Source organism: Sorex araneus, chromosome 2, assembly GCF_027595985.1.
Source record: "Sorex araneus isolate mSorAra2 chromosome 2, mSorAra2.pri, whole genome shotgun sequence".
NCBI classification, from domain to species: Eukaryota; Metazoa; Chordata; class Mammalia; order Eulipotyphla; family Soricidae; genus Sorex; species Sorex araneus.
In genome coordinates, this window is record NC_073303.1 from 316536736 (window position 1) to 316549937 (window position 13202).

The window sequence follows — 13202 nt, forward strand, 5'->3', positions numbered from 1 at the left end:
CATTATAGTGTGGGTCACATTTCAGAGTGCTGGTCTTGGCATGTCTCCTGGACTGCTGCCATTCATTTAAAACAGTCCTGCTATGTGTTCCAGAGAGCAAAGGAGTGGCATGTGGGCCCAAGGCAGGACCAGTCCCTGACCCAAGGCCATTCACAGCCAGTGACAGATGACAGGAAAAGGCACTGTGTCCTTCAGTCTTCACTGTATCCACCATGTCACTGAATCTAAAACTGAATAATACTTGGAGCCTGAGCCAAAGTATAGCAGGGAGGGCCTTTGCCTGGTACATAGTCTATCCAGTTCTATCCCCAGCATCCCATATGGTCTCCTGAGACCAGCAGAAGATCCCTGAGCACAGAGCCAGGAGGCTCTGCTGGGTGTGGCCCCAAACATCTGCTTCCTCCCCCCCCACCCCCCGCAAAAAAAAATGTGCAGGTATCTTACTCAGTCTGACAACAAGAGACTGAATAACCAGCTCATAGTGGGAGGGTTACAAAGAAGCAGCACCAGGACCTGACCTGCTGCTCCAGTCCCACCAGCTTGTCCCTGTCCCTGTTTCACGAAGTAGGTGCGGGGGCAGGCAGCCTGCAGAGCCTGGCCCGTGGGGCAGTGTCACCGTAGGATCTGCCATCTGCTCAGTCACAAAGTCTGGCAGAGCAGAAATGGTTTCTTGCTGAGACATTAGGAGCAGGAGAGGGTCAGGGTTGATAGCCTCCTGGCCCAGCTGGAGGACTTCTGCAGGGAGAGGTTGGGGGCGGAGCACTTAGAGAGGAGTTTCCCCAGGGGACATGCCAAGGCTTTCCTATCTCTGATCCCAAACTTTGAAGAGAGTTCAGTCGATGTACTGTAAACAGGCAAATATTAACAAAGGGGAGGTCAGTGGCGTGGGCTGGGCTGGAAGTGTTGCCCTCTCGTCCAAAGGAACTGCTCTCTGGTTCACACAAGCAAAACTGAGCAGTTTCTGAAATATTTAATTACAGTTTCTCCAGCAGCAACTTCCTTAGAGCTTTTTTTTCCTGCTAAAAGTGAATTTTTTTGTTTCTGTTTTAAAAAACTTCTCCTAGGGAAGAGAAGTCTAGGAGGGAAGTGTTTGGTCTTGAGCGATTTTAGAAGAGCGGCTTTTATCTAGCTAATTTCTGGCTAAGTTAAAATAATTCCAACCTGTGCTGAGTAGCTGATGCCAAGATGATCTGCCGGTGTGTATATGCTCTTTCACTAATGTGGCTGATTTCTGCCTCCCAAGGTTTGTATGTTTTAATTAACCTCAGTACTTATGGGCTGTGACTTAGGAAGCATCGTGTTTACAACCTCAGTTAAATTTAACCACATGAAATGTATTCTCTTTATTGAAAAATCCTAAATTTCTTGGCTTAATGCTCTGTTCTTCATTGGGACTTAGGGATTATTTACTGATAATTCTGATCTACGAAGTGCATCTTAACCTGCTTACTCTACCCTTTCTGGGGGCAAAATAGTTCCATTCGTATAATGTTAAGAAGCCTGATTAGCTAACGACAAGCTCCAGAAAGTTGTTTCTTCAGGGGTAAGCTTGAGTGAAAATCCTATAGTTCTTTTGGAAGAAGGATGTGGATGCTTATGACCATTGACCAGGACAAGAAGGCAGGGGCAACAGACCTCCAAGAGTCTTTAGAACACACTGCACGTGGAGGGAACCAACTTGTGTTCTTTGTCCTTCTAGAAAAGAGCTGCCCAGAACTACCCTCTGTGGACAACAGCATATTTGTTGGAGTAGAGACACCAGAACACCATCTGGGAACTTACATCTGTATCAAGGGCTACCACCTCATAGGGAAGAAAAGCTTGTCATGTGTGACTTCCCAGGGGTGGGACGCCCCCACTCCCAGGTGCCATGGTGAGTCGCCCTCCTGCCACCTTATGCCTCTGCTCAGCCACTTCTTTGACATGCAACCACCAGAAGGCTCTTTCAATCTGCGTGAAGTGCCAGGAAACATTTTCCACCCTTCGGAAGCCCTTGCATCGAGCTTTCTCTGGTGCAAGTTCTCTTCCAAGACGCAACTTTGATCAATGTTGATTTAGATGAATCAGACTTAATCTGATTTGATAAGATTGAATGATAGAGCCTAGTTGAACTAGATTCATGATAGAATCAATCATCCCCACAAAAAAGAGTTTCTTCCAAATGTTAAAACTATTTGAGGGGGTGTGGTTTAATAGCCCACTGTTTTAAATTTTTACATTATAAAAAAGTATAAAAATATACAAAAAACACAGGCAAATTCCTCCCCTCTGGCCCAGTGCCAACAATGACCAGTACGTGCTGACCCTCTTCATTCACACCAGTGTTCCTCGGGGATTGAGTTACCAAGCTGAAATTGGTAAAACCTGGGCCCCACCCAGGGTCTTCTGATGCACCAGTTGGGTTCTGGCCCTTAGCCATATTGATAAGAATATCAGAAAGACTTAGGAATTGTGAAAGCTCCCCAGGTGATCTAAAGAAGGGAAGTTTGAGGCCCTCTGGCCTATACCCTCACCACAGACCTTACAGAATCACTACATCACAGTTTTTGTTTGTTTGTTTGTTTGTTTTATTAGTTTATTTTTAATTAGAGAGTCATCATGAGGGTACAGTTACAGATCCATACATCTTTGTGCTCATGTTTCCCCCATACAAAGTTCGATAACCCATCCCTTCACCAGTGCCCATTCTCCACCACCCGTAAACCCAACATCCCTCCCCCCCTCCCCAGTCCCGTCTCCCCCCACCCCACCCTGCCACTATGGCAGGGAATTCCCTTTTGTTCTCTCTCTCTCTGATTAGGTGTTGTACATCACAGTTTTTTATTGCTCTGTCTCGTAAGTCTTGAGAGAAGAGTTTGCTCTTAGCAGGCAAATGTGATAACTAAGATCCAAAGGATTTTCTCAAGTTGATGAGTTTTCTCTGCTCTCTGAGCCGGAAGGAGAGCTCTGAACTCAGATCTGCATTCTCCTTAGAGTTTCTGAGGATGTCTGTGCTGCTCTTCCTTTACCTGCACTGCCTTCAGCGTGCTTAACCTTTGTCCATGTCCCAGAGTCACTGTCCTCTGCATCTATCCTTTCTCTCACCTGGAAAAACAAATCCAAACAGTAAAATGATGATGAGTCATGTGTCTATCTGGTACATGCAAGGGACAGAAATACTTGCCTCCTACAGATTGCTTGGCAGGAAGAAGGGCAACTGCCAGCAATTTCCAGTCATATGGGTAATGACTCTGGCCAATCGTTGGTCACTCTGCACACACCACCCTCAGCTACTGACTTTCTCACCCTGCATGGCCACAGTTTGTCCCCATTTCAAATGTGTACTTCCGGTTCTTATTCCCATATTCTCATCGAAGCCTGGGGTTTCCCCATCTGCTCTCTCCCCCAGTGGGCCACTGTCCCGACCCTGTGCTGGAGAATGGTGAGCCCAGTTCCTGGGGGCCTGCACAAGAGAACGATACAGTCATGTTCAAGTGCGATGACAGTCACATTCTGAAGGGCAGCAACTGGAGCCAGTGCCAAGAGGACCACACCTGGGCACCTCCCATTCCTGTCTGCAGAAGCAGTGAGTATAAGGATAGCAGGCAGGAGTCCAGGGAGCAGACAGTCCTGAGAGTGCCTCAACCACTACACTCACTGCAGGGAGACAGAAAGCGAGTGAGCTCCTAGGGTCAGCCTTGGCCAGCAGCATGGGCTAAGCATGACTTTACATGCAGGGGTCAAGGCTGGACCCCTGCCTCCACATGGTCCCTTATACCTGGCCTGGGGCAAACATGGAGCACTGAGCTGGGAGGAGGCCTAGAGAACTGCCAGTAGAGGCCAGAAAAAAAGAAAAACAAGAGAAAGACATTCCACTCAGTTGAACACTTGAACACATGGCTCTTTCTCCTTTTTTTTTTTTTTTTGAGCACACGTGGTAGTGCTCACGGGTTATTCCTGGCTCTACTTTCAGGAATTACTCCTGATAGAGCTTGGGGGACCAGCCGGGATGCTGGATATCGAACCCAGATTGGCCATATGCAAGGCAAGCACCCTGTGCTCTGGCTCCGTGACCCCTTTTCCTTTTCTTTTCTCAACTAGGGCTTATTTGTGCCGACCAGCACAGGGGAGCTCAGGGCCCCCAGCCATTTCTTTTCACATTTTAAGATTGTGACTCAAGCGGCAAAGAACATTCCTTGCATATGCAAGGATCTGTGTCCGATCCCTGATACCATATGTTTCCCCAGGAACCACTAGGAGTGACCACAACAGTGATAACATTTTTTTACAATGTAACTTAAAGTTTTTATTACAACAACATGACAAAATAGTGTTGGGGGAGTCTTAACTCCTCCATCACAGAGATCTGAGCAGCTGTTTTCTCTGCCTTATCTCATTACAATTCTCATTACAATTACAGCTCTGAGGAATTGGTTGTTTCATGAATTTTCTTACATTTATGAAGATAGTTTGGGACTGGAGCCACAGCACAGTGGATAGGGTGTTTTGCCTTGCACGTGGCCTACTCGGGTTTGATTCCTCCATCCCTCTCAGAGAGCCTGGCAAGCTACTGAGAGTATCCTGCCCACATGGCAGAGCCTAGCAAGCTACCCATGACATATTCGAGATGCCAAAAACAGTAACACTAACAGTAACAAGTCTCCTCTCCTCAACTCTCTTCTCCCCTCCTCTCCTCTCCCCTCCTCTCCCCTCCCTTCCTCTCCCCTCCCTTCCCCTCCCCTCCTCTCCCCTCCTCTCCTCTCCCCTCCTCTCCTCTCCTCTCCCCTCCTCTCCTCTCCTCTCCTCTCCTCTCCTCTCCTCTCCTCTCCTCTCCTCTCCTCTCCTCTCCTCTCCTCTCCCCTCCTCTCCCCTCCCTTCCTCTCCCCTCCCTTCCCCTCCCCTCCTCTCCCCTCCCCTCCTCTCCTCTCCTCTCCCCTCCCCTCCTCTCCTCCCCCCTCCCCTCCCTTCCTCTCCCCTCCCCTCCCCTCCCCCCTCCCCTCTCCTTCCCCTCCCCTCCCCCCTCCTCTCCTCTCCTCTCCTCTCCTCTCCTCTCCTCTCCTCTCCTCTCCTCTCCTCTCCTCTCCTCTCCTCTCCTCTCCTCTCCTCTGCCCTCCCTCCCTTATCCCCCCATGCCTCCTCTCTGCACTTTTCCCTCCTCTCATCTCCTCAGCCATTTCCCCTACTCTTCCTTCCCTTACTCTCAGACTCTCCTCTCTCCTCTTCTTTTCCCTCCCCTACTCCCTTCCCCCTCCCCTCCTGTCTCAATGTCCAGCTGCCTGCACTGACCTCTTGTATAACAGACATGCCCTTCTCTCTAGCTGCTGCCAGTCAGAAAGTTCTCAGATATTGTCAGAGCACATCTGGGGAGGGCCAGCAGGACTCTGGTGGATAGAGGAGGCACACCAGGTAGGGCAAATGCTGGCCCGCCATCACCTGAACACCTGTCCCTCAGGAGACTGTGACCCTCCTGGGAAGCCAAGTCATGGCTATTTCGTAGGAAGAGACTTCAGCTCCGGATCTAGGATCATGTACTACTGCAAAGAGAGGTAAGGATACAGCTTCCCACCAAGTCTGTGCTGCACTGGCAGCTCCAGTGGGGGTGGCCCAGGGGTGCCTGCCCATTTTCCTGAAACCTAGGATGCAGGTCTCGAGTGGACCAGTTCCCAGAGCTGCTTTCCTATCATCGGGATTCCACCCTTCTGTCCTAAGGGAAGGGCCACTTCATTTTTACAAGGAAAAGGATGCAAATGCATTTCCTAAAGCATCTAAGAGAAAATCCCCAAAGAACTCTGGTCACAAGAGTGCACAGAAATAAGGCACTGTAGGGGTTGGAGCAATAGCACAGCAGGTAGGGCATTTGCTTTGCACGCAGCCGACCCAGGTTCGATTCCCAGCATCCCATATGGTCCCCTGAACACCGCTAGGAGTAATTCCTGAGTGCAGAGCCAGGAGTAACCCCTGTGCATCACCAGGTGTGACCCAAAAAGCAAAAAAAAAAAAAAAAGAAAGAAAGAAATGAGGCACTGTAAGCAGAGAGCCCCCGAGCAGGCACACAGCTACCTTGGCCCAGCCTCAGCCTCCCCACCCTGAGGCATGTCACCTCTGACCATCCTCCCTGTGACACTACACCTGGGGCGTGATCCTCATCTGTTCTCCCCTTGAAGCCAGGATTTAATCTGTCTAAAGCTTTCTGTGTTTGTGTTTGTAGAGGACAGATACATTTTTAATTTACTCAACAACAACACAAAACCCCTAGAGTTCTGAGGGGTTTTTGAAGCCAATCTCCATCTTTCTGAAGTATATGTACATTCACACTGAAATACTCAGATACACACACACACTCACACTCACACTGCCACACAGACAGACACTCACTCTCAGAACACTGACACATACTCACTCCTGGAAACTGACACACACAGTCACCCCCGGACACCAACACATAACACTCACCCCCAGACACCAACACCCACACTCACCCCTGGAAACTGACACACACACTCACCCCTGGAAACCGACACACACACCCCAGATACTGGCACACACACTCACCCCTGTATGCTGACACACAGTGTCTCCCAGACACTGACACTCTTACCCTTGATTCTGGCACTTATGCTTCCACCCAGATGCTGACATACACACACACTCACTCCCACCTGGACATGGACTCACATACATGCAAGTCCCGCCCCGCCCTTTCCTGAGCTGACACGCACTCCCAGTAGGTTCCGCCTGGTGGGCACGCAGCAGCAGCGTTGTGTGGACGGGGAGTGGAGCAGCGTGCGCCCGTCCTGTGAGCTGGTCCCAGACCCTCTTTGGACACAGCTGGAGGAGGCCCTGGTGAGTGTGTGCTCTGGGTGGTTCCTGCTACCTGCCTGCGTGTGGCCCCACGTCTGGGAATCATGATCAGGGAGCTGTGCTCTGACGTGTGCTCTGGGCTGGCCTACTGCTGCCTCTGCACTGTCCGGGGCAGACACGCGTGCTCACCCCATGCTCCTCCTGCTCTCCAGAGCACAGGAAGTCCCAGCTCAGACTGAGCACTGCTCAGGATGCACAGACCTTGCTTTTAGCCCCACCAGGGCTTGGACTTCTTGGTTTATGCTGTTTTGCACACATTTGCATTTCTATGGGAAAATAAGCATGGTATAGTTAGAAGACTGAGTACTGTAGAGAACAAGATCCCATTGGAGCCAGCCCCATTCTGAGTCTGTCAGGACTCAAGTTCCTGTTCCTGAGCATGCACTGGGGTCTCGGGTCTTAAGCTTTGACTTAAAAATCTACTTTTCTTCAGCTTGCCTTTCAGGAGAGGAAGGACTTTTGCGAAACCATAAAAAACGTTACCCAAAAATTAAAGGAAAGCAATTTAATGATGGAAGAAGCAAAACATTTCCTGGAGATAAAAAAAGCTGAGTTAAAAGCAAAAATGTTAAAAATAAATAAAAATAAAGGCAAAAATATTGCTCTGACAGTGTAGCTAAACAGCCCAGGCACAGAAACATCCCCATGAGGAGCTAGAGAGAGAGAACAGGGGTTGGGGATAGGCTTGCCTTTCAGGTGACCAACCCAGACCTGATTTTCAACAATGCCCACGGCTCCCCAGCATCACCAGGAGTGACTCTGAGCATAACACGGTGTGGTCCATCCTCCTTAGCCCCTCCTGTCCCCCCCCACCCCCCCGCAAGAGAAGCATACCCTGGAATAAACTTTTCTTTTGGGTCTGAGATCTGTTTTGTTTTGTTTTTTAATTAGTTGAATCACCGTGAGGTAGTTACAGACTTACAACTTTCTGTGCTTGTGTTTCAGTCATACAATGCTCGAGTGAGTACCCATCCCTCCACCAGTGCCCATTCTCCACCACTGATGATCCCAGTATACCGCCCATGTCCCCCATCCCATCACCCCCACCCCACCTATGTGGCAGGGCATTCTATTTTGTTCTCTCTCTCCTTTTGGGTGTTGTGGTTCGCAATAGAGGTATTGAGTGGCCATTGTGTTTGATCTATAGTCTACTTTCAGTATGCATCTCCCATCCCCAGTGGGTCCTCAAACCACACTTTACCTGGTGTTCCCTTCTCTATCTGAACTGCCTTTTCCTCCAGTGTGTGAGGCTAGCTTCCAAGCTGTGGAGCCAACCTCCTGGTATTTATCTCTACTATTCTTGGGTGCTAGTCTCCCATTCTGTTACTTTATATTCCACAGATGAGTGCAATCTTTCTATGTCTGTCCCTCTCTTTTTGACTCATTTCACTTGGCATGATACTTTCCATGTTGATCCACTTATATGCAAAGGTCAGGACTTCATATTTTCTAACAGCTGCATAGTATTCCATTATGTAGATGTACCAAAGTTTCTTTAACCAGTCATCTGTTCTCGGGCACTCAGGTTTTTTCCAGATTCTGGCTATTGTAAACAGTGCCGCGATGAACATATAAGTGCAGATGTCACTTCAACTGTACTTTTTTTTTGCCTCTTCAGGATATATTCCCAGGAGTGGTATTGCTGGGTCAAATGGGAGCTCAACTTCTAATTTTTTGAGAAGCGTACATACTGTTTTCCATGGGCTGAACCAGTCGGCATTCCCACCAGCAGTGTAGGAGGATCCCTTTCTCCCCACATCCACGCCAACAGCAGTTGTTTTTGTTCTTTTGGATGTGGGCCAGTTTCTGTGGTGTGAGATGCTATCTCAAAGTTGTTTTGATCTGCATCTCCCTAATGATTAGTAATGAAGAGCATTTTTCATGTGCCTTTTGCCAGTCGTATTTCTTCCTTGAGAAAGTTTCTATTTATTTCATTGGCCCCTATTTTGATGGGGTTGGATGTTTTATTCTTGCAGATTCCAATCAGTGCTTTGTATATCCTTGATATCCAACCCTTATCAGATGGGTATTGGGTGAACAGTCTTTCCCACTCCATAGATTGTCTTTGTATTTTGGTCACTGTATCTTTTGCGGTGCATCTGTTTTTATCTTTCCCTTGTGGAGGTGAGATGCAGTTTCCTAACAAGTCAGGGTGCAGGAAGACCCCGTATGGTCAGCTCCTGCCTGAGACCAGGGTCAGCAGCACTTTCCTGGGGAGGGAAAGATCCAGCTTCCTGTCTGTGAGGAGAAAGGGAGGCCAGGAACACAACTGGGAGTGAGTCTCATGATTTAAGACGAGAAGGAAATAGCAACCTCAAAATAATCAAAATGAACTTCTCCCTGGGAAAATAAGCAATGACACCTTGAAAAGGACAATTTGGATAAAGGGGCCATAAGGATCCAATCTGTCTCCTGGGTACCCCCTGCATCCACTTTGGAATTTGGTTTCCAAAGCTCCTGTATTCAGGCTGCTCTTTGCATCCTGGATAAAAGGTGGGCCTGTGTGAGGCTGGAGTGACAGCACAGTGGGTAGGGCATTTGCCTTGCATGCAACCAACCTGGATTCGATTCCCAGCATCCCATATGGTCCCCCAGCACCACCAGGAGTAATTCCTGAGTGCAGAGCCATAGTAATCCCTGTGCATCACCAGGTGCAACCCTAAAAGAAAAAAAAAAAGGAAAGCTGGACCTGTGCAGCCAATTCAGCAGGGCTAGGAGGTACAACACAGCTTGTGAAGATGCCAAACTGAGAGGATGCCAGGGACCCATGGATGATTCCTGCTTCCCTGACCTCTGCTTACACACAGGAAATGTAAGGGCCAGAGGGATAAGTCGAGGTTAAGGTGCATGTGGCCATCCCCGGCTGGAGCCCTGATACTGCATGGTCCCTGAGCACCATTGGGTGTCTTCTGGGAGACTCCCAGAGCTCCAAGACTGCCAGGGTGCCGTCCTGGCAACCCCTCGCACTACGGACCCAACACTGTCATACGGTCAGGCCTCACACTGATGCACTGTCCTGTGGGCAGAGACTGGCTGGGAGGGGCCACTCAGAAGGCCCCCATCAAAAGCACATAGGAAATCTTGATGAAATAGCCCTGTCAAAATGATGAAATGCATGGGACATAATGTGTGATGCCTTGGAGATCTCTCTGAGAAAAGTGATGAGCACTCCGTGGGCAGCAGACAGGTGCCTGCGCTTTACCTGTGGGATTTAGGGGAAGGAAACGCCTTCATGAAGCAGAGCCAAGGGTTCAGGACAAGGGTGGGACTGTGGGTGAGGGGAGCAGGACAGTGAGGGTAATTTAGGGGAGAAAGTCCCATGTCATAGGGTTTAAAGAATGGAGTAACACTTTTTTTGTACCATCCCACTCCTAAGATTAATGTGACAGGAGTAAAGTAATTTTTAATTTGAGGTACCCAATGTCTTTCTATCTCTATTATCCTCTATCATATCACATTGGTGCCCATGCTAACAGGACCTTGAAAGCTTTTGGAATGTTAGAACTTAGCCACATTTTAATAAATCACAGCATAACCAATGTTATGCAGTCCTTCACAGTGATATTAGAAACAGGAATGTTAAAAACATGATCTCAATTTAAAACAAAGTATGGAATTTGAAGTGCTTGTGTTGGTTCCCTGTAAACCTTTATTCTGTGGATGGACCAGACAGTACTAGGTAAAGATAGTAGTTCAGAGTAACAAAACCACAGGGCCTTATTTCTTCAAAGTCTTTCCTAATATCTAAAGTTAAATTAATTGAGGTTTTCAGCAGCTTATTTAGGTCATGACACAGATGCAGAGAAGGGACGCCACCAAGTGTGGTCTGAGAAGCCCCTGGAGGACCCACACGTCAGCCACAGAGGGTGGAGATGGCCCAGCAGAAGGGTGAGGCCGAGACCCAGACCCCTAACCTGAGATGTAGCTCATCGAACAGCTTCATGTCTCGCCCAGTACAGGAGACCCCTGAGGGCTGCTGGGGAGATGCTCTGGGGCTTCACTTCACCACCTCTCCTGAGAGCCAGTGTAGATCCCATCTCCAAGCTCCTCTGAAAGCCAATATAAACCCACCCACAGAACCTGCTGAGAGACAATGTAGACTGCCCCTCGGAATCATTTGAGAGCAAGTGTAGATCCACCACGCTCTCCTGAGAGAGTGTGGACAGATTTTGGTGCTCCTCTGGGAGAACCTGACCTGTGGTGCTTCTCTGTGAGAAAGGCTAGCCCAATCTGAAGACACATTGGCACATACCCCTCAGGACTGCCTGTCCCAGCATACAACAGGACTCAGCAGCTGCTGGAAAGTCTCCCACATTTTCACTTTCTGGGGTGGGAAGGAGACCAGGAAAGCTCTTCCTCCTGCTGGTCCTGGTATCGCAGACAGAGGACTCTCATGGGCCCATCCAACCCTGCAGAGCCAGAAGGTTCCAGGTCAGTCACACTACATCTTGTCAAACCTCTTGTGTTTTATGAAAGAAAAAAAAAAAAGAATCCTGGCATCAAATTCATGTTATCTTTCATTTAGGGGAAATGGTTGGCAGAGGAAAAAGTCAACTATTACAACATGCTAGCCAGGAAGAGGAGTGTGTCAATCTTCCTGCTATTAATCATTCACAAGACCAGTGGACAATCTCCTCATCATTCCAACTTAGCTGCCCTGACTGAAGTGGGGATCTTGGAAGTTTTGGTAGCACTGTTACTGACAGAGTGTGATTCCAGGATTCCAGGGGTGTGGGAGGTGAGAGCAGCTGTGCTTGTGCTCGGCCTGTATACACTGGACTGCACTGGACTCTTCCGTTTGCTCCACAGACACTCTGAGGTCAGTAGGGCCCTTGAGATGGGACGGGAAGGGACTCAAATGAGGGAGTCCCGAAAACCAGGCATTTGGGGTGCTTTCTGCAGCAACCTTTCCAGTTCTGCAAGAGGGTCTGGTGTAAGTTGGAAAGTTCTTTTACTCCTTCTCAGATACAACTCTCATGTAAATGGGCCACGAACTAATAATGCCAAAAAAGTATTCCCTAGTGGAAGGAGAATTTGGGTTTTCCAATGACTCTCAGACTGCTTTGGCAAGAGCCATGGTACTTTTTCTCAAACACAGCACACATGTTGACTTTTGGTTCTTGAGGGGAATTAAAAGGTGGTAATGTTATTGAAACATGAAGACACTTGCTAGAGCGATGTTAGTTTTTCATGATCAGTCCCAGAATTTTGGACTTTGTAGGGAGCAGAAAGATGATCTGAGTTTGTTCACTGTTATAAGATGCTCTAAATTCAATGGTGATGTTTAGAGATGAGAGAAAGAGCTCTAAGGAGATGAAGTGGCTCCTTCAGGTCTCAATTTGGACTGTGGTATTGCAGCTCTAGAGCTCGGGCCCTGGAGCTGACCTCATTCCTGTGTCCACATGGGGTCCCCAAGGAGCCTAGGGAGAAGATCAGCATGCCAGCTGGCTCTGAGGACTCATGAGAAACAGTCATCACTGATCTCTCTGTACACGGCATCAGTCTGCTTTGACAGGAAAGCCAAATCTGGTCTCAAGTAGTAGTAGATCGGTCACAATACCAAGCCAAAATAAAGGTGACATAACTCCTGTTTAGGGTCTCAGGGGACTGCAGTTTATTCCAGAAGGGAAAAGTGGACTTGGGGCTGAAGTAACAAGGGATCCTGTTCACAGGCCAAAGAAGTGCAGGGGGACGTGGGTGGAGCAAATGGTCCTGTGGAGACTAAGGCAGGTGTGACCCTACACCTGGGCACGTGTGCAAATGGGCAGTTATTGGGTCACTTCCAGCATGTGTGTGGGAGATGTGAGTCCCTCAAGAGGAGGGAGTAGTGGTTAGTTAGTTTGGGTGGGGCAGAGGGAGACAGGGGAGAGTTGTGGAATGTGGGGAACTGGGACATGAGACTGCTTAGGAGACTGCTTCTCAGGCTATTGGCACGAAGCTGGTCACAGGTGGAGAAGCTTTGTCAGGGACCATGGGAGGGGGAGGGAATGGGGGGTCACTCCTGGACTGTGGAAGTGGATGCAGACAGCCCAACAGGTTACCGGGCTGATGCTGGCCTCCAGCAGACCCCAGAGAGAAGACGTCTGGAGACTTGATGAGCCACCAAGCAGTGTCACCAGGTGTCACCAAAATGTGAGATGCCTGCAAGACACAAACAAAACACTTGGGGAAACCCAACTTCGCCTTGGCTTTTAAGGTGGCTGCTAGGGTAAGGGTTAGAGGTGTGGACAAAGCGCCTTTCAGAGGAGCTGCATTGCTGCGGTGGTGAGTGATGGGTTATATGAGTCAAATGGGTCAGGAGCCTGGGAATGAGCAAGTTCTCGACCAAGCAGAGCTAGTTCTGGCTGGGTCGTTGCGCACTG

The 13202-nt window shown here is 48.9% G+C and overlaps 2 protein-coding genes across 2 annotated transcripts in view; both read left to right on the forward strand.

Annotated features, from left to right (window-relative positions):
- The first annotated feature begins 1098 nt into the window (after window positions 1-1098).
- Window positions 1099-7573, forward strand: C4BPB (complement component 4 binding protein beta). Its single transcript, XM_004616224.2, has 6 exons — window positions 1099-1243; window positions 1700-1873; window positions 3389-3565; window positions 5432-5525; window positions 6708-6822; window positions 7274-7573. Exons 1-6 carry the CDS (start codon window positions 1186-1188, stop codon window positions 7454-7456), a joined length of 801 nt encoding a protein of 266 aa, XP_004616281.2. The 5' UTR covers window positions 1099-1185; the 3' UTR covers window positions 7457-7573.
- A 3952-nt stretch (window positions 7574-11525) lies between these two features.
- The window catches only part of LOC101553545 (C4b-binding protein alpha chain), a 47444-nt gene continuing 45767 nt past the window's right edge, over window positions 11526-13202 (forward strand). The window contains exon 1 of the mRNA XM_055124804.1: window positions 11526-11659. The gene's annotated coding sequence lies outside the window, so the exon portion shown is untranslated. The remainder of the gene's footprint in view (window positions 11660-13202) is intronic.

Excerpts from the sequence above, each read along its gene's own strand:
- C4BPB (XM_004616224.2), top strand. The coding sequence starts at position 1,186 with ATGATCTGCCGGTGTGTATATGCTCTTTCACTAATGTGGCTGATTTCT. Across the intron at positions 1,874-3,388 it reads CCCCACTCCCAGGTGCCATG|TGGGCCACTGTCCCGACCCT; the intron begins GTGAGTCGCCCT and ends TCTCTCCCCCAG. Across the intron at positions 5,526-6,707 it reads ATGTACTACTGCAAAGAGAG|GTTCCGCCTGGTGGGCACGC; the intron begins GTAAGGATACAG and ends CACTCCCAGTAG.